At 43.3% G+C, this 20,571-nt stretch overlaps 1 protein-coding gene and 1 pseudogene across 1 annotated transcript; one reads left to right on the forward strand and one right to left on the reverse strand.

The window, feature by feature from the left end:
• Nucleotides 1–11,136: 11,136 nt before the first annotated feature.
• Nucleotides 11,137–13,269, forward strand: LOC136482316 (indole-2-monooxygenase-like; annotated as a pseudogene).
• Nucleotides 13,270–17,206: 3,937 nt separating this feature from the next.
• Nucleotides 17,207–18,837, reverse strand: LOC136480222 (uncharacterized). The gene is made up of 7 exons (XM_066477831.1): nucleotides 18,795–18,837; nucleotides 18,578–18,684; nucleotides 18,046–18,076; nucleotides 17,980–17,997; nucleotides 17,649–17,893; nucleotides 17,440–17,526; nucleotides 17,207–17,349 (listed from the first exon to the last, which is right to left on the reverse strand). The coding sequence occupies exons 1-7, from the start codon at nucleotides 18,835–18,837 to the stop codon at nucleotides 17,320–17,322; spliced, it is 561 nt and encodes a 186-aa protein (XP_066333928.1). The 3' UTR covers nucleotides 17,207–17,319.
• Nucleotides 18,838–20,571: the final 1,734 nt, after the last annotated feature.

Below are 20,571 nucleotides of genomic sequence, written 5' to 3' on the forward strand. Positions count from 1 at the left end.
AGAGGGATATTGGCATTGGGCAATAATGAATTCTAATCATGCGTTCAATGAATTTACAATTGTACATTCCCTTATTGTTACTAATGATCCACAACATATTGTGTTTTTTGTGACTATACAGATAACAAAGGTTGAAAGAGTTTTTGGCTCTGATATCAACAATGACAGCTTACTAGCTGTTCATGCATGCATGCTTTCTCTTTAATAAAGGTTTATCCACTATTCGATTTTCTATTTATTAGATTAGATAATTTTCGAGCTTAAAAGAAGGATGAGCATTTTGTGGCATAGGAATCGATCTGTTGGTGAGAAACCTTTGATACAAGATCACCATTTTTGCGAGCTTAAAAGATTCATAGACATTTTCCAGTATTTGTCCTCGTTTAATAAGTAGTAGTAGTTTTTTTTTTATTTTGAAAAGGAAGTAGTAGTAGTTAAAGGAGGTGGTTTGTGTACTCCCTGTTTGTGGTAACAGAAGCACGTAATGATGGGAGCTCCGATCCAATGTGCTGCATATTTTGTATTTTACGGATATAACTGGACGTTTTGATGTCTTTCTGGTTAGCTTGATGCCGTTTCTCCTCTTGTGATTTTTTTTTGAGTGGTGCTCTCTTGCCACGCGGTATGCCGTCTCTCTTCTTTATTTAATTTCTTGCATTTTGAGATCATTTTGTGTCCCCTGCAGTGAATGAAGCTCCCAAGTCCCAACTGTCAAATGCAGTGGCATGATCCCCACCACGTTTTGATTGTTTTGAATCGATATAGTCAGCACCATTTTTACATGTACAACAAAAGATAATTAAATAAATAAAAATAAACAGTAAACATGATATTCAAACGGTTAATATGCATGCTAGTGGACAAGCACGGGACATAAAAATTTAAGAAATGCTTTGATCCGAGGGTCAGATGCTTTTCCAGAGTACCGAGGGACATGGGGCCAAGCAACCTTGATTCCCGTCTACTCCCATCCAACTAACACCACTCCCGTTCTCTTAGAGCAAGTATAATAGCAGGCTGTAAGCCGACTAAATGCTGAGGTGGAGGAGAGAGAAGGAGAAACGGGCTGTAAGCTTACAGCCGGCTTGGACACCAGAACCAAGAAAGTCTGTGAGAGAGACAAGTGGGCCATGTATTAACTGTAAAAAGCCAATTATTGTATGAATAGGCTGAGAGAAGGCTATAAAGAACCTTACAGCCAGCAAGCTCGGCTGTATTATTAGGCTTGCTCTTATCAACTCAATTAATCATGATCTATCGGTTTGGCATGCTGGAATGGTTCCAATTTTTGTTGCTTGAAACATAAGAATCGCTGCCAAACCAAAATGCGTGTAGTGTTTCGTTCGAAACGGTGAGAAAGGGGTCTCCTTTTTACACTATGAAGATGAATCCGCTCAATTCTAGTTTCGCACGAGAAATGGATCGATGCTTCCTTATTATCCCGTTCTACCCCTGACCACCCTCTGCTTTCTCATGTTCTAGGCGTGGTGGCGTTCTATGAGCTCCAATCCGTAACCATCGAGGCACACCCACAATCGGACGGAGGCAGCCTTCTATGAGCTCCCATCTGCGGCCATGGAGGCACGTGGCAGCCTCCTCTTCTGACACTGGCTTGGGCACAGAGAAGAGAGAGAGAGCAACAATGTCTGACGTTCCTTTTGACCATGTGTGTGGTAGAGGAGAAGAAACACGAAGTTATGACTGTAAAATTGCTAGATGCACCCTGTTAGACTACACATATGAGCACATCTAGTAAATTTTGCAAGGAACAAAAATTGGAGAAAAATATTCAATTTATAACAATGGAAATTATATGTTCTCTAAGAACAGTGGTATATTTATCCTTTTAATTATTATCATTTTTTTAGAATCAGAATTCAACCTACAAGCCAAACGATTCACAAAGTGATTCTGATTCAACGAAGAAGCGTTTCTAATGAGAAACTGATTTTGAAACATTAAGAGAATATGAAGCCCTACCAAATAGGCCCCTAAGACTCTCCATAATGTTGTGCTTAAGGGCCCGTTCGTTTAGGCTTAATCCTGGATGGAATTGTTCCTGGTGGTGCTTTGATGTATAAAATAGAGCTACGTTCCTGGCCGGATCAATTCCTAGGCTTGATTTCGTGCTATCCGAACGTGCCCTAAGTGGTACCTAAAAAGGAGAGAATATTGGAGCACTACTCTTGCCATTGTGGGTAGCAGTTCCAACTTTGAGTGAGGCCAGAAAAACAACGAGCGGTGAACACCGGTTCCAACTTCTTAAACAACTATAAAGCTATTCCAAGGAAAGTAGGCGAGAGAGGAAGCGAATGTGAGGAAGACCATGCATACTTTATAGTACTCGTGGGTCCCACGTAGCTAAATAGCACCGCTCCACAACTATTTGCACCACGGTAGCCTAACTGATGCTTGGTTTGCTGTGCATGGACCCATATATTTTCTGGCTTCACTACCACACTGTGGAGGGCCTAATCTCTCCAGCAACGCCACCTTCGTTCCACTCCACCATGACAGGCTGGCAGTCCTCTCTTCTGAACCAGATGGGGCGTGTTGTATTGGTGAACTCGGTGCTCAACAGCCAGCTGATCTACGCCATGGCGGCCCTAGAAATCCCACCAGGCATCATCGATCAGGTGGACAGGAAGAGGCGATCCTTTCTTTGGTCTGGCTCAGGAACAGCCACTGGCAGCGCGCAGGAGCATGGTTGCGTGGCAGCACCTTTGTGACAAAGGATATGGGCGGTCTCGGCCTCAAGGACCTGGGGATCCAAAACACCTGTTTGTTGCTGAAGATGATACACAAGCTACACTCCAACAATGCTTCGTCATGGGCAAGATGGGTACATCAAAATGCCTGCACGGGAGCCACTGGGACACTCTCAGGTCCCTACTGCCACTGTACAGAGCCATCACAACTGTCAACTTGATGGACGGAACTACAACATCCTTCTGGCATGATGTCTGGAATGGCCATGACTCTCTTGCAGAAAGATTTCCGGAGCTCTTGAGCCACTGCAGAAACCAAGAGATCACTGTCAAGCAAGCTTACGAAGGTGAATTGAACCGATCCTTAACTGTCCGAAGCTCAACACACAAGCCACGGGGCAGCTGCTTTAGGTGGTGCAGATCATGGAGGAACATAACCTCACCGAAGGCAAAGATCAGCCCCCGATGCCCGATGACGAGAAGGAATGGTGAACTCGAAGCTGGAATGCTCTACCGGGCACTAAAGAGTGCTCACGGCTCTCCAGATGCCTGGGCAACTTTTGTTTGGCAGAACAAGGCTCCTCCGCGTGTCAAGTTTTTCGCGTGGTTGCTGTCACAGAATAGAATCCAGTGTAAAACGCCACTGAAACAAAGGGATAGTAGACAACACAATCTGTGAAATTTGTCAGGCTCCAGAAGAAACAGCGGCGCATATCATCTTCGGATGCCCAAATGCCAAACAGTTCTGGAATGGAATGCAGATTCAGACTGCAGAAGATTGGCCCATTCAAGCGATCAAGCAAATTCAGCCGACAAATAACATTCCAAGAAAATTCTTCAGCACTTTCTTGCTTCTGTGTTGTTGGCACATCTGGAAAAGGAGAAACAACACGGTCTTTAGATCATACCGCACGAGCATCGGTGCTACCCTGGCTGCAAAACTGAAGGTCAATTGTGGGGTGTACGCCTGCCGCGCGACAAAAGAGACATGGTCACAGCATGGTGCTTAGCATTTTCTGCCGCAATGTAATCTTTAAGGAAATTTATGCTCTCAAACTGAAACATTTGTAACCTTTCAAGGCATTAAAAGAGCCAACTAAATATATGGATCCTGGCACGAGGTAGCGCCTGATGAGCATGAGCAGACGTCACAATGTAGAGGCAGCACCTGGTATGTTCGATCAAGCAGCACCGAAAGGATTTCTTTCGTGTGCCCACAGCCCGTGTGAGGCCATATTGCTCTAGCGCTGCAACTGGCGCTGCTGTTCTCCCCTCCCAGCAAACAACACTGTCATCCATGACGCTGACATGGTCGTGCTCTCCGCACTGTGAGGCATGCCACCTTGGGTCGTATGGATTAGGACAATTTTAACCCAGAAACTATAAGGTATTTTCTATACAAGCTACTCCGTAAATTACATAGAGCGGTACTTCTTGACTTCTGCTTTGCCCAAGCAGCTAGTCTAACTGCATGGAACTGGTGTCCTTGGGTCTAAAAGCTTCACCCCAAAACCAAAACTGATCAAAAGATATTTTGGTCTAAAATGTACTCCAAAAACATGCGCAATCAAACTCCAAAGGGATTTTGCCAAATTACATTCGAAGCAATGATGATGAACTATTTCTTTTATTTTTCCTTGCAGAACACACAAAACTTATCAAATCCCCACTTTTTTTAACAAGATTATCTTGGTGAGAATAACATTTTGCAATGCAAGACACATACATATCTTAGTTTTAATAGAGCTTTAGCCTTCCAAATTTGTCTCTTAAGACAAGCTAATTAAGCTCAGTACTACAAAGGTGCTTATACACAAATTTAACACAGAAATACCAGTTCCATTTAGCTTTGCCTCCGACATTAATCAGCGCACATGGAACAACCATGTCATGTAGTTTCCTTAACTGTATTTGAGCTCTTCTCCAGCCATTTTCAAAATGTGAGCACCAAATTTTTTGTTAGCAATCATATGAACAAGCAAATCAGGGAATTTATCCATCAGGGATAAAGATCCACACCGAACATGTCTCCAAAAGTCCATTTTCTTCTCATACCTATAACCATGACCCTACCTTTAAGATAGATATTTCTTACATTAACTATGTCAATCCACTCAGGGGAATTAGAAGATTAAGCTTTTAGTTAGCTGATGCACATCCACTTCACATATTTTCTTTTATTCACAATGTCTTGCCAAATGACATTGCTGTTCTCCAACTTCCACCATCATCTACAAAGAAGACTTTTGCTCATTTTGATCAAGTCATCTATGCCCAAACCTACTTTTCTTGGTTTAGTAGTGTTGCATTATTTAATTAGATGGTATTTTCTTTTTCATCTTTCCGTGTTACCAGAAAACATCTTTCTGGTATTGTCCTTCCTTTGGCAAGGAGGAGAGAAGATTTGACTTGCGTGGTATCCAAAGATAGAGGAGAGAAGCGGGAAGCGGTGATTTAAAGTTGTGTTCAGATGGGCCGCCCCGATGTCATGTCCAGAGTAGGCCCATGGCCCACGAAGCCTTTGATGCGGTCCAATCCGATCCTCCCATCTGGGTAGCTTTGCACCGCCAAGGAGGCTCCCTGAACGAACACGCTTCAAAGTCCAGGCAGAAATCGCTTATGGCATCCCGAAAAATAAAACTAGAGTGCACATTCAAAAGAACGTATAAATGCCATTGTCAGCACAACACAACAGTCTAATCTAAAGATTAATGCATTCTTACAGCTTAGTTTCAAAGCCAGGTGCGCCAAATATGCACAGGCTGCAACATAAAACATATGATGGCGAACGAATCCGACCGTCAAATGACACCAGCTAAACAGTACTGGTCATTCACAACTCAAGACACCACATACTGGAATTATTGTTGTCAGAGACCATGAAAGACAAGATCATCAAACATAATAATGGCAAAAAAAAAAAAAAAATGAATCATGAAACTCAAAGGTCAGAGGAAAAGCAATCCGTAGACTATTTTCTTGGGGCTTTAAGGTGCAACAAGTGCCATAGTTCGCTCAAGATGGGGTACAACCCAATTATGAAGTGGAACAGAAGATGATATGATCTAAAATAAAATCATGTGATCAAAGTTCCTTAGCTGAAAACTTTGCAGTCAACAGAACTGACTAAGGTTACAGAGGCGGCTCCTCGTCCTCAACACCATCCTACTTGTCTTTGCTTTCCTCTGCTTCCTGCTCATATCGACGTTTGAACTTCGCAATCTGACCGAGGCTTTGAGCCATTTGTCGCTTGGCCCTCATGTGGTACACTTTGCCAGTATGGTTCACCTTGGTCATCATGATATTGATCAGCCTACCACTCTGCGTCACATATGAAATCCATTGCATCTGAGGATGCAGTCCCTTCCTCATCCTTCAGACCTATTCAGAAGTAACCAGGAGAGCAAATGCATCAGTTAAATAACAATAACAATGGCATTTACTGATGCTGAACCTCTTTGTGAGTTATAAACTTTAATCACTCCAGACCAAATAGATGCAGTTAATGACCGTCTAATATCCTGGAGTGATGTTAATCAAGGAGACAATACAGCCAATAGTCAGTGCTAATGTGCTATCCTCTAGAGAAGCTGTGCTGCCCACTGCTTACACCTCAAGGTAAGTATGGATCTTCAACCCAGAAGGGTGCCACATGCACGAGCTATCTTAGGTGGGTGCGGGAGAAACAGGACAAGGGTGGTGAGATTATCGCAAAAAGGGTGACCTGAGTCAGGGGAACTGGTGGTTTCCCATTAGTTAGTAATCCCCTAGACCTAAGCTATAAATATTCACTTATTACATTATTTGCAATTACTCTTTCAAGAAATGTGAATTACCAGGTCCTACAAAAAGAAGGTAACATAAATAAAGGTGGATAGAAACATGGTATCAGCAGTGACATGACATGGCCATTTTTAGAGAAAAAAAAAACAAATGAATGTAATCATCAAAGCAATCACTACCACTCAGGAAGATAACTGTAAGCATAGATCCCAATGATGAGTTGCAGTAGAGACCATTAGTATATTCAAATTCCTCCATCCAAATCAATGGTGTCATAGAACCGCAGCAGGAAGATCGTCCAGGAATCCGGGCCATCAAACTCTGCTTCCTCCCATGCCTTTACAGGTTCACTAAGATTCTTGATTTGTTTGTGTTGTGACCTAGGTCTGTGAAAGAGAGTAGATACACTGGTGGAGGATCACATGATGGTCCGCCACAGGGCACATTGTGCAAGGAGCAAGCTGATTGGTAGCCTGTGGGGAGATGCATAATCCATTCCTGTGGATTGTGGTTGCTGCTAGCTGGATCCAGTGGCATCAGGATGTATAAGGTAATTGTGTGCAATGCCTCTGGCTTCTGTTCTTTATTTCAGAACAAATAAACTGATTAGACAGCTTTTATATCTTCAAGTGAAAGTCCGTACAACGGATTGGTCCTATCTAAGAAAACAGTTAGGAATGCCCTACTCTCCTAACTGATTTTCAAGAAAAGGTTCATACCTCAGATTCATGTGATCCATTTCATGGCAATTCTAACTGATTACACAGCTTAAAGTTTTTCAAGTTAAGGTTCATACCACAGATTATCCTCTAACGATTTGGCGTGTTTTATTCATGCATGGACTTATTGGTAAAAGAATCATAATTTACCAGACCATCTTAGTACTGGAAACATTACATCTGTCTTCTGTAGTTTGTTTTGAAGAAGCAGGTAAGGTGGCCAGCACTTATGAATGTCTTTTCATATTGCCCTTGCACACAAGTCATTTTTTTTACTTGCAGATTTTATGAGAATTATAGCAATGGAAAACAGGATAAGGCCATATTTATGAGCTAAAATAACTTTGCTAGCCACGGTTCCTCAATTTGAGAGCCATGAATCTCTTTCTTCGCACATTTTGTGCCCTGAAATCCAAATAGTTGTATGAAGACATCGGTTCATTTCTTTTTTCAGTTTAATACATGTAACCTGTCTAGGAAAATGTATGCCTTCTACAAAGTTCATCCAGCATCCTTGGTGTATGTATTCTCTTAACAATGCACATATATTCGAGTACATTGCTAATGAATCATATCTTGGATTGGCTATTTTGCAAGTGTTCCAACCAGTCAACAATAGTATCCCATGCAAATTTTGCCTCTCTTGTCGCAACGGGCATGGAGCTAGTAGATCTAAACACACCTATGCAATATAAAATTACATTAATAAAGTTAGGTAGATCTTTCTATCAGAGGAAGATGACACCAAACCAGACCATTTATTTTCACAGGTTATTTTATGCCAAGAAAATTATTACGCTTCAACAAAAAAACAAAGGTACCAATTAAATCAGGCACTTCACAAGGCCATGGATTGCTGTTAGAATGTTGGTAATACACAGGGAAGATTCTATTCACTTCCCAATGGAAATTATGCCAAGCAAATTATTAAGCTTCAATGAAAAATAAAGATGTCAATTAAATTAGGCACTTCACAAGGCAATGGGTTGGTGTTAGAATGTTGGTAATACATAGGGAAGATTCTAAGCCAAATTAAAGTCACAAGGTAACAGTATCAAGCTGCCAGATTGCCTGCGTCTTGAAAACAAAAGCTGTGACCCAACAGACGGTTGTTTTTAAGATTTTGCAAACCAATATTCAGTTTTCTTTTCTTTGGCAGCAAACTAATCAAACTGGTAAAACAAACAAACCAGAGTAGCCATTGTTCATCAATCCAGGGACGGACACAGTAAAGGACATGGGTGTACATATGTACACCAAATAATTTTTGCCAAAAAAAAGGGGGAGGGGGGAGACGAAGTTTTGTAGGTAAATACACAAAGAAAACATCGAAGTTTAGAAGCAAAATACACGTATACTACACTTGTAATTGGAGATCAGATCCGAATACAGATATCTTAAGCTAGGGTTTGGGTGTTCGGTTTCGCACAGCAGGAACGGAAGAGAAGGGGTGGGCGTACCTATTGGGTGTTCGTCGCCGGCGAAGGGCCAGAAGATGGGGACCTGGGCACGGCCCTACGGCGTCGGCGGCGGGATGGGAGGTGGCAGAAGTTGAGGAGGCGAGGTGAGTGGTGGGCGGCGGCGGTCAGGTAAGACGGGGAGGGACGAGAGGTCGGGGGCCTGGGGCCGCGTGCTGGTCAGTTGTCGGCGTGGCGGCGGCCAGGCGAGACGGGTCAGTGTGAGTCCCCCAGAATGGTTCAGTCTTTTCAGTAGTAGAGAGGTTCACAGTGTCTTGCCAAATGAGACTGTTGTTCTCCAACTTCCACCATCATCGGCTTCAAAAAAAACTTCCACCGTCATCTAGAAAGATGACTTTTGCTCATTTTGAATAAGTCATACATGCCCAAACCTTTTTTTTTCTCTTGGTTCATTAGTAATGTTAGTTTGTTCAATTAGCCCTTGTTTAGTTCGCGAAAAGTTTTCCCAAAAAGTGTTACAGTATCCATCACATCGAATCTTGCGATACGTGCATGGAGTATTAAATGTAGACGAAAAAAAACTAATTGCACAGTTTGGTTGGAAATTGCGAGACGAACGTTTTGAGCCTAATTAGTCCATGATTGAACACTAATTGCCAAATAAAAACGAAAGTGCTACAGTAGCCAAATTTTTAACTTTTCACCATCTAAACACGGGCTTAGATGGTATTTCTTTTTCATCTTTTCGCGTTGCCAGAAAAAACCTCTTTTCTGATAGTGTCCTTCCTTTTTTGTAATATAGTTTTGCGAAGAAGTAAATTGAAATGGCAAGAGTAGGTATATTTACTTAGGCCAGAGCTAGTCAAGATAGTCATGTCCCCAATGGTAAAGGAACCACTATCCAACCTTTTCAACATTTCATTAGAGGGGTTAGGCAGTCCAAGATATGGAGCCCAAGCTCCTAATAAACCCTACATACTTAGATGTCCAGTATCCAATAGCACCATTGAACACATCAACATCGTAAACAGGTTTACCTGTGTCATGATTGACCTAACAACCTCACTTTTCGTAAACTTGATTTTGAGCCTAGACATGGCTTCATAGAATGATACAAGTAAAAAAAAAGTAAGGATAGAGGCAAGTTTCCTTCTTGCTGGGGATGGTAAAATCATATAAGTAACTTTCAAAGCATTTTATATTCAAATAAGTCCTAGAAAAATTACAATATGATGGTTTTAGCTGTGAGGGATAGCCGCCGCGAGGGTTCTATTCTAGCCCACCAAGCTAGCATCTTGAGTCATCCCCTCGATTGACGTGGTGCTAACTAATAACTTATATATACTCATTATGTTTCATAAATCATAAATATATTTCCTTAATGACTCATAACTAATGATCTTTACAAACCATTTAAATTTATATTAATAACCAGGACATAGATTTTATAAAAAAGATGTTATTTGTAGATAAATTTATACATTTAACAAACACATTGGCATATATACATATATTGATAGTATAATCATAGAAAATTGTAACACGTTAAGAAATGGGAAAGGTTAGTGTAGACCAAAGGTGATTATTATAACTCATGTTGTTTCGGATTCCTTTCGAGTAAACAATAATTATATGGCTTAAGTATTAATATCTTCTTGAGGTTAACACTGCTATCTCATCTTAGATATCACTGCAAGGTCAACCACTGATCTTAAGTGACATGGTGCAAGTTCTAAATAACCATTATGCCATTATAATATTTAAGAGTGTAGTATGTGTCCTAAAATCATTATTTTGAATAAAATACAAAATGAGAGTTAATAAAAGATGCAATAAACACATGAGTTTCAGCTTAACTTGGGACTAAAAAATTTATAGCAACTAATAAGATTAAAATTTGAAAATTTAAAAATCTAGATTTATGGCATCATAAGATACATACTGCAAGAAGAGCCACGGTAGATGAAGCTAGTGTTTGAACTAAATGCATATTCAAAATACACAAAAGTGACTTGCATAAAGAAAAAAAAATGAATATAGGTAAAAAAAATCATATAGATTAACATACTTTTCACACCGGAAGCTCCAACCCCTTTTGATCCTTAGACTATCTAGCGTAAAATAGAAGTTGTCCTGAGTCAATTGTGAATGTCAAAATAAAGGAAGGATTCACATATAGTCAGGGTTCCCAATTGTGAGTGTCATATATAGAAATTTACTGTGCACGGCTTGTATTTATCTCAAATCGAACCTTGACTATATGTGACGCATGTTATGACGATTAACGTACCTTGATGCTTGCATGATTGTACTGAACGATATTTTGATCGACTGAAATGTACGCGTCAGCGAATATCGACCCCATACTAGTGGTCAACGATTCCACAAACTAGACAACATTTCGTTAAACGACATAACATCTTTTTCAGTATCTTTCGTTCCATTCCACAAAGTCACGTTTCCGTAGCCCACCGGATTATCTCACTGTTCTAATGAGACGAAGACGTATCTATATATGGACATATATTTCTATCTACCTCACTAACCGGCAACATCCATGGCGTCTCATCACACGAATGTGGTATACCAATTATTCATGGATGCGACGACCACACCTCTAGCACAATGGCAATGGCTACTCTTGCTGCTCGTCCCTTGCGTGCTGCTGCTCCTACTCGCCTCCCGCCGTCCCCTCCCCTGCAGCAACGACAAGCAGAGACGGCAGCTCCCGCTGTCCCCTCCGGGACTGCCTATCATCGGCCACCTGCTCCTGGTCGGCGACCGTCCGCACAGTCTCCTTCCGTGACCTCGCCGCCAAGCACGACGACCGCGGTGGCGGCGGCCTCATGCTCCTCCGCCTCGGCACGGTCCCGAACCTCGTCGTGTCCTCCGCACGCGTGGCGCAGGCGATCCTGCGGACGCACGACCACGTCTTCGCCTCGCGGCCGGCGTCGTTGCTGTTCGACGACCTCGTGTACGGGTCCTCCAACGTCGCCTTCGCCCCCTACGGCGAGCACTGGCGGCAGGTCAGGAAGCTCGTCACCACGCACCTGCTCACCGTCAAGAAGGTGAACTCGTACCACCATGCCCGCCAGGAAGAGGTAACAATTATTTGTTCACTGTTCATCATGCATGCATATATATGCAGTAACATTTATTATTTAATTATTCATATATGATAACAGGTGCGCCTAGTGCTGGACAAGCTCAGAGACGGCAGCGGCCATGGAGGCGGAGGTGGATCTCAGTGAGATGATGAACGCGTTCGCCAACGACATCATCTGCCGTGCTGTATGTGGCAAGTTCTCCAGGGAAGAAGGCCGGAACAAGCTCTTCCGCGAGCTGAATCACACCACCACTGTTCTGCTGGCAGGATTCAATCTGGAAAGCTACTTCCCAGGGCTTGCAAAGTCGCTAGGTGTGTTTGTGAGCAACAGGAAGGTGCACCAGGTACACAAAAGATGGGACGACTTGCTTGAGGAGATCATAAGCGACCACGAGAGGAGGCGCCGGACCTCCAAGAACGGACATGGTGAGGGCGATGATGAGCAAGAAGAGAGCACACACTTCACCGATGTGATGGTCTCTGTTCAACAAGAGTACAATATCACCAGAGATCATATCAAGGCCATCTTGATGGTGAGTGACTAGCCAGCTAGTTTTTTTTTTCAGTTGATCTACCTAATTAAATGACGCATATCTATAGGACATGTTCGAGGCAGGCACGGCCACATCATCTTCAGTTTTGGAAGCGGCCATGGCCGAGCTCATGCGCAGCCCTCATCTCATGACCAAGCTACAAGCCGAGGTGAGGAAGAAGACACCGAAGGGGCAAGAAATGGTCAGGGAAGAGGACCTAGCAGGCATGCCCTATCTGAGAGCCGTCGTGAAGGAGACGCTAAGGCTACACCCACCTGCTCCGCTCCTCGTGCCCCACCAATCCATGGCGGACTGCGACGTCGACGGCTACACGATCCCCTCCGGAACGAGGGTCATCATCAACGCGTGGGCTATCTCTAGAGACCCAAGGTCATGGGAGAACCCGGAGGAGTTCGTGCCGGAGAGATTCGTGGATGGTGGCGCCGCCGCGGACCTGGACTTCAAGGGAAATGACTTCCAGTTTACGCCGTTCGGGGCGGGCCGGAGGATGTGCCCTGGTATCAACTTTGGGTTGGCTACGATCAACATCATGCTGGCAAACCTCGTGTATTGTTTTGACTGGAAGCTACCGGCCGGCGTGGAGAAGGAGGACATTGATATGACGGAGGTGTTTGGATTGACGGTTCACCGGAAGGAGACGCTCATCCTTGTCCCCAAACCACATGCATGATACATTACTATCGCAAACGCCATGCGACTGGTGATGGAAATTAAACAGAGTAGATATATGAGGCCAGGGCATTGATTAGTTGAAGTTTATGCACAATAATACAATATCTGTAGTGTAGTTTACACCGCCTCAACAAAATTCGCCTAAATGAGCAAAACTTCACTTCGAGTAACGAGCATGAAAATCTGGCTCTATTTATGCCTCAGGGTAAGAAGTTGAGAAGTCCTATCCCGATTAACTGAAAACAAAGTTTCAAGGTGTACCTATTTTGTGGAAATTAATGGGGTTACCTCGTGTGGAAGTGTACCTATTTTGTGAATGCCCCAACTAGCATCCGCATCTTGCCCGACTTGTCCTACTCTGAAAAGAAATTTTATTAGACCAAAGCCTTGGCGCTGCTTATATTGAAAGCAACCATGTAACTACAAGGTTCGGCATATAATATACATATAGAGCACAGCGAGGATAAATAAGCAGCTAGGATACATCAATGGCACTGTTAGCGTCCGGATGTCTGGACGGACGCCCGCTGGCATCCCCTCCCGCTTTCCACGCGCATCCCATATGTGTAACCCCCGATCTACTTTTAAAACATCCAGATGCAACACTTACAACATAAAAAAAAAAGACAGATGAAAAACTTGAAACATGCATCTGAAACACTTGCAAAAACAATTGAAAGCCATTTCAAACATACGTAACATCCAGATAAAACACTTGCAACATATGTGTGAAACATATGCAACATTCAGATAAACACGCTCGCAACATACATCTGAAAAAAATAGATGAAACATTGAGGACAAACACTTGTAACATACGTGTATAACCATTGCAACATATGCCACATCTTAATCTACTTTTTCAACATCCGTGTGAGACACTTGAAATATACCTCTAAAACACCTGAAATATTTGAAATGTACACTTGTAACATGCATCAAATGTCGGTGCGGCCTCCTCCACTGTCTACATCGGGGCACCGCAACCGTAGTTGGAGGCGAGGTGGGATGGGCTTCTATGCCAGGGCCTATTTCGACGTTGTCAGGGCGGGGCAGGCGGCGGAGCAAGAGTAGCAAGGTAGGCGCGTGGAGCAGCGGCAGGAGCAGGCCGCGGTAGGTCGCTTCGGTGGATGACGTAGGGCGCGGCAGTGACGATGACATAGAGGGCGGGTTGGTGCTAGAGCAGGAAGCTTGGATGAGAGGGGATCTATGGCGGTCTGGATTTCGCGCCGCCTGGCACGGTCACGAGTAAACGCCGTGACATGGAGGCAGAGAGGTGGACAGAGCGGTGAACACCGCGACAGGCGAAGTGGGGAAGTTATCGGTCGCAAAGATGGGGTAGTAGGGGAGCATGCCGGTTTCTTGTTGGGTCGGTTCTCTTCTTAGGCCTAGGAAGACAACATCCGATCGTCCCGACGGCCTACTGAAAGCATTACCGATACATCAATGGCTTATAAGCTCAAAAGAAAAGCTAGGGAATGCAGTAGAAATTAGGCTACGCTTCTACTTCTAGTCTACCATCTTTAGAATGTCACACCTCTAGTCAACTGAAATTTATCACCACTCTATTCCACCATGCCGATATTTAAAACCTCCTTCAAAAGACAGACTTATAAAGTTCTGAGTCACCAACAAAAACTCCTTCAGCTTCAAGAAGATCTTCCATACGTAGCCGCCCTTGCAGATCTCCATTCAGCAGACCATTTTCACCACATCTTCAAGCCTTCCTGCAACTTCTTGATCGTGTCCTCCATCTCGAGGCTTTCCTTGGGCTTCAGCAACCTCTTCTACTGAGTTAAGAAACCCAAAACCTTATAAGCAATTACTTTAGGAGACTTAATCAAATGGTTGTTAAAGACCCAGTTATTCCTAGTTTTCCACAGGTTCCAGACTACACTGGCTAAAACAATAACAATATGATTATCCCTAAAGGAGTCCTGGCCAATCCCCATCCATTGTGGAAGTGTTGGACAGAGGTTGGTCTTTCACACCACCTTAGACTCACTCTAACCCAAACCTAGATCATCCGGGCAATGTGTTACAGTTAAAAAACAAGTGAACTCTGGTCTCGAGCTTACCACAATACTTGCACCTCTCTGATCCCTTGCCTTTCCTCTTTTTCAGCTCCTCTCCTGTCTACACTCTATTGTGCCAACACAATCCAATGGCAATGCAAAAGAACGACAAAGGGGCCGAAGAGAAATGCTAATTGCAACAATTATTAGCTATCAGCAGAAAAAAAAACTACTTTCTTTGTCCCTAAATAAGTGTCATTCTCACTTCTAGAGAAGTCAAACTCTTTTAACTTTGACTAAATATATATAAATATTAATATCTATAGCTCATAATTAACATCGTTAGATACGTCGTTGAATCTATTTTATAACAAACTTATTTAGAGATATAAATATTGTTAATATTTTCTACAAACCTAGTCAAACTTAAGAATGTTTAACCAGCACGAATATCATAGCGACACTTTGGGAATGGAGGGAGTAATTTGTAACAAGCAGCTGCAGTGGTGGTAACGGGTAGGGATGAAAACGGATCGGATACGGACGGATATCACCGATATTATATTTGTTTTCATATTTTTGTCCGGATTCGGATTCGAATACGGATAGTGTCAACTATGTCGGATATGATACGATTGGATATCGACATCATAAATATGCGATTTGAGTATTCGGATACGGATACGGTATCAGATGTTGGATATCCGGACTCGGATACGGACAGATCTCAACCCTCTAAACGGATTCGGTTTCGAATACGGTCAGAAAATATTCGTACCGTTTTCATCCCTAGTAACGGGTGACTATCAAATCCACCCAGGATCTGGTGTCGGCCCGCCACATCACTTATTGCCTTCTGCCGTTTGATCTGCAGGGTCAGGACCTAAATACATTCAGAGTTTATTGTTTTGGAAAAAATATATTCATGTCAAACATCAATGCTCCGAACACTCAGAGTTTAAAGATCGTTCTGGTGAATCAGTAAGTTGGTCTTCTGATTTTAGAAATTTAGACTGCTAAGTTGGTAACTCAGCAGCTGCGGATGGGGGGCCGCCCTGCCCTTGATCCACGCGTGCCCTGCCCTGGATCTACGCCTCCTAGCCCTGCAACAGCGACGCTGGAGGGTTGAGATGGCAGACTAGAGGAGAGGTAAATAGTCCTTTTTAATAATTAATCGTGTCGGCTAACCAAAACAAATGCGGAATTAAAACTATCGATTTAGCCAAGACTATACCCCTCTATCTAAGTTTACAAATACCTTATAAAGATCCTAATTAGGCAATAAATGTGCCGGACTAGCTAGAGCTCACATAATCAATTCTAGAGTAAGGTCACATAAACCTATGCACTAGTACTTTGGTAACCGGGGGAGCTCCTACATAATCTAGTAAGCAAAAGCACAAAGCCACCTAAGTTCACTAACAAAGCTCAACAACAAGGCTACACAAGCCAAATTATAGAGCATAAATTACTTAGTTACACAAACTAAGTAATGTGACTAATAAGGTTATTCAAACCGAATTAGTCACGCAAGGGAGCTACTTCTATGCTACACAAGCAAGAAGGCAACTAGCAAGCTACTAAAGCTAAACTAGTCACAAGAGCAACTACACAAGCACAATGTATAAAATGTAAATACAAGCTTGTGTTGCGCGGAATGCAAACTACCAAGAAGATGGTGAAGACAATGTTGACACGGTGATTTTCTTTTGAGGTTCACTTTGTTGCCACAAAGCTATGTCCCCATTCGCTACATCACAACACCAAGATTAGCGATGAACGGTCTGACGCTAAAAGCGGCTATAGCGACAGACAATCTGTCGCTAAAAAGTTATAGCGACAGACTTCTACAGACGCTGTAAAGCCTGTCGCTAAACATCTTTAGCGTCAAACAGTATTTTTAGCGACAGACAGTCGGCTGCCCTGAATATTTATAGCGACTGTCAGCCCGCTGCTACTCTTTAGCGACAGATAATCGATTACCACTTTTATCGACAGAATATGTGATGGTACATTTAGCTTCACCGACAGATGGTCCAATGAGATAGTTTGAAATGGTTAAAAAAAATAAAAAACTAAACTATCAACAATTATTAAGAATGTCACACTGAGCTTCACAAAGTTCATTCATCATCACACAACAAGGACTCTAACTTCAATAAATACAAGCAACTTCACAAATTTGATCAAAAGTTTACAGTAGCTCATATAGATAAGCTCACCATCTTATTTATTTCCTCTAGATACATACTCAAGTTGATACATCAGGTTGTGTGGATTTAAAATAGTGCTACCACTAGCACTAAGCCTAGAACAATCTACATTGGACCATCTGTGAGATACATCAAGCTGATACATACTCAAAAGGATATTGCTGCAAAACAATAATCACTATGAGAAAGAGGATCGGTTGACAATATAGCCAATCCTAGAAAGAAAATATTCTTGGAGGATCAAGTAATACCTGAAATAGTGAACCTGCCATAAACCACAATGTGTCAAGCTCATTATACTCTCTCCTTATTGCCTCATCTCTAGCAACAACTTCATCCTGCAAACATATCATCTACGTTAGGATATTAATGTTCTTATAGAATATTGAGTAATCCTTCAACATCAAAAAGAAATAATGTTATATTGAGAATTGAGATACAACAGAGTAAAACCACTAACCTTCAAGGGGCTTCCAGTAAGGTAATCCAGTTCACTTTCAGTCCATAGAAATGGTGATTCAACAGCTAGCTGCCCCCTTCCTCGATGTTGGTCAAGTTCCTTAATGTAGGGGTACCAAAATGAATCCTTTCCTTGCTTTTTCTCATACATGAGATACAATGTCAAGCATGCCAGCTCAGATAACTTGTTGTTTGTTAACAACTCAGTTGCATGGTTAAAAAATATCAACAAACTAAGAAACATATCTATGACATATAAATCAGTTACTTTTATCTTTGTGCAAATGGGCAAATGGCACAAAATTGTTGTGACACAGGTGGGTAATTGTTACCATTGAAGTAGTTATTCCCTTTAGGGATAAAAAGTTATAAAGAGAAATATCGTTAACATAAAGCACAGAGAACTTCTGAACCAGAATTAGCAGTGGACTGCACACATCACACAAGCAAAATATACAACAAGCACAAATGCATTTACAAGGATGAAACAGAAATATCACATCAATTTTTGATGCATTCATGCTTCGACTACCTGTTATCTTGACTAATAACAAAACAACCTAACGAAAGATGCAGACAACAAATGCAATGTCATGAAAAAAGTTATGAAAACCGAAATAGGAAAAAAAGGTAAAGCTATTTTGCATTTCTAGTAAGCTTCCAAGTTCCAAGTCAAGGTACAACATTTTGAAACATGATAGATGGGCGCGTGAGCAAGGTACAACATACTCAACCAGGCCGACTACAAGAACAATCTACAAAAGTTGTCGATGGAGTCGACAAATGCACGATAGAGCCTTCTTCAGTTAAAACAGCTACTTAAAACAAAATTCTCTTGGTAGCAACTTAAAACAGCAGAATAATGAACTGAATCAAGCTAACTAAAACAAAATTCCAGATATTGACTAAGTGGCTAACAGTCATGCATACCAAATCTGCAACTCTATTTTCAGTATGTCTAACTGAACTGAACGAAGCCCAAACTGCAGCAGCTTCCTGCTGTGACCAAGTACGGAGTTTATCCAAGAAATATCGCCCTGCAGGAACATAATAGCATAGGATATCAACAAGCCATATTGCCATACATTAAGAAAAGAGAGAGAGAGCTATTATAAAAATTTTCTTGGATATTTTCTTGAAAAGATACGAGGGCTCCATATTGCAGTCACCCACGACGGCACCACGGTCATCCCGGCGAGCTACAATGCTAACAGGATGGTAGAGATAGGGGATTAGCACTAGGGGCACACAGCGAACCCTGTCGAAGTGGTGGTTCAGCCGGCGACTACCTGAGTAGTGCTGGCCATGTGCACGAGACGAGCACGGTGACGAGCCGCGGCAAACATGGCCGCGTCAGCGGCGGTGGGGAGGTGATAGCGCTCCACTGGCGTGCGTACGGTGGAGAAGGAGCCAAGGCGAGCTAGTGGTGTAGAGGAATTTGCATGGGGTGAAGTGGTGGAGACTGGCCATGGTGCAGGCGGTGACGGGTCTTAACGGCGTGGTGGCGGGGCGAAGCTCCAAAATTGAGGCTTGGTTGAGCCGCAATGAAAGCGGGGAGGGGCAGCTGGAGAGGGGACATGAGGGCGGAGGCGCGGACAAGAGGGACTGATGAGAGGTGACCCCTCGCAGCTGCGGCACTGGTGCGATTCGACGATGGCAGGGAGACGAGAATAGAGAGAGAGAGAGAGCTAGGGAGCGATGGGGGAGGGGCAGCCAGCGACTCAGCAAGGGCGTGCCTTGGTGGGATGCGGTTGGCGTGACCGACGCAGCCTGCGGCCAGGCACTAGCCGACAGACACGCACGCTCACGACCGGCGTGGCCTGCGCGCCATAGTGCCATCAATGGCAAGGCGACGGCGACACGGCCATGTGCACGCAGCATCAAGGTGGGCCAGCGGCGCAGCACAGCTGTAGGCGCACAGCTGAAAGGTCCTTGTTTGGTTTTGGTAATTGAGTGACAACTTAGGTGGACTAATTATGTTTATATGAGATACACAGGTGATTAGTCCACAAGTACATGTGTGTGAGCAACATATGCCATGAAGGTGAAAATGACTTGGAGATGTTGCAAAGCTCACACATGTGATGATGAAGGAGCTTAAATGCACATGAGACATGACATTGAGTCATGTGATCAAGGTGGAGAAGATCAAGACAAGACTTGGCTTGATGGACCGGTTGCAAGTGTGAAGGGCAAGTCGAAGGCTTTGGAGTGATGGACCGCGTGGCGGTGAAGCTTGAGCAAGACTTGGCACCGATGGACGATGGCAACGGTGAAGAGCAAGTGAAGTCAAGATCGATGAACCAATATGATCATGTGATGATATGAAGTGGATCATATCATTGTTGATCGTGTTGGTGCATGTGTTGCATCGACATTGAAGGAGATGGAATGGAATGCGCAAGGCAAAGGTATAACCTAGGGCATTTCATTTCATCGGTCATAGGTGTGTAGAGAAGTTTATGACCGGGTTTAGGATAGATGGCCGTACTATCAAGAGGGGCAAACTTGTTTGCATATCGGTCATCTAGTGCCACTCGAGTGATCTAACTTTGCATTGTCGCTAGGATCGAGTGGCGTGGCAAGTTGAGTGGCTAACATCCTTTGGAAAATGATTGTGAAAATGCTAACACACATACACATGGTGGTGTACACTTGGTGATGTTGGCACATTTACAAAGGAGGTGATGTTTGCAGGGGTGAGATGGGTTTAGGTCCCTCTCTCCCTCCCGCCGAGCTTGCGAGGCGGGATTCGGCGCTTTCGGGAAAATGGAATGTCTATTTTCTATTGTGCCGGATGTAAATTCTTGTGGTTAGCACACTTGAGCAAGGGTGAAGAGAATGGAGAAGATGCTGGCGTCGGTCAGCTGATCGGACGCTGAATCTGCATGCACCGGACGCTGGCAGGCTGCGTCCGGTCACGC

Source organism: Miscanthus floridulus, chromosome 9, assembly GCF_019320115.1.
Source record: "Miscanthus floridulus cultivar M001 chromosome 9, ASM1932011v1, whole genome shotgun sequence".
In the NCBI taxonomy this organism is placed as follows: Eukaryota; Viridiplantae; Streptophyta; class Magnoliopsida; order Poales; family Poaceae; genus Miscanthus; species Miscanthus floridulus.

Coding starts and splice junctions, on each gene's coding strand:
- LOC136480222 (XM_066477831.1), bottom strand. CDS start 18,837: ATGACCGTGGTGCCGTCGTGGGTGACTGCAATATGGAGCCCTC. Junction 18,685..18,794: donor GACTGCAATATGGAGCCCTC/GTATCTTTTCAA, acceptor ATGTTCCTGCAG/GGCGATATTTCTTGGATAAA. Junction 17,350..17,439: donor TGGCAGGTTCACTATTTCAG/GTATTACTTGAT, acceptor ATTGTTTTGCAG/CAATATCCTTTTGAGTATGT.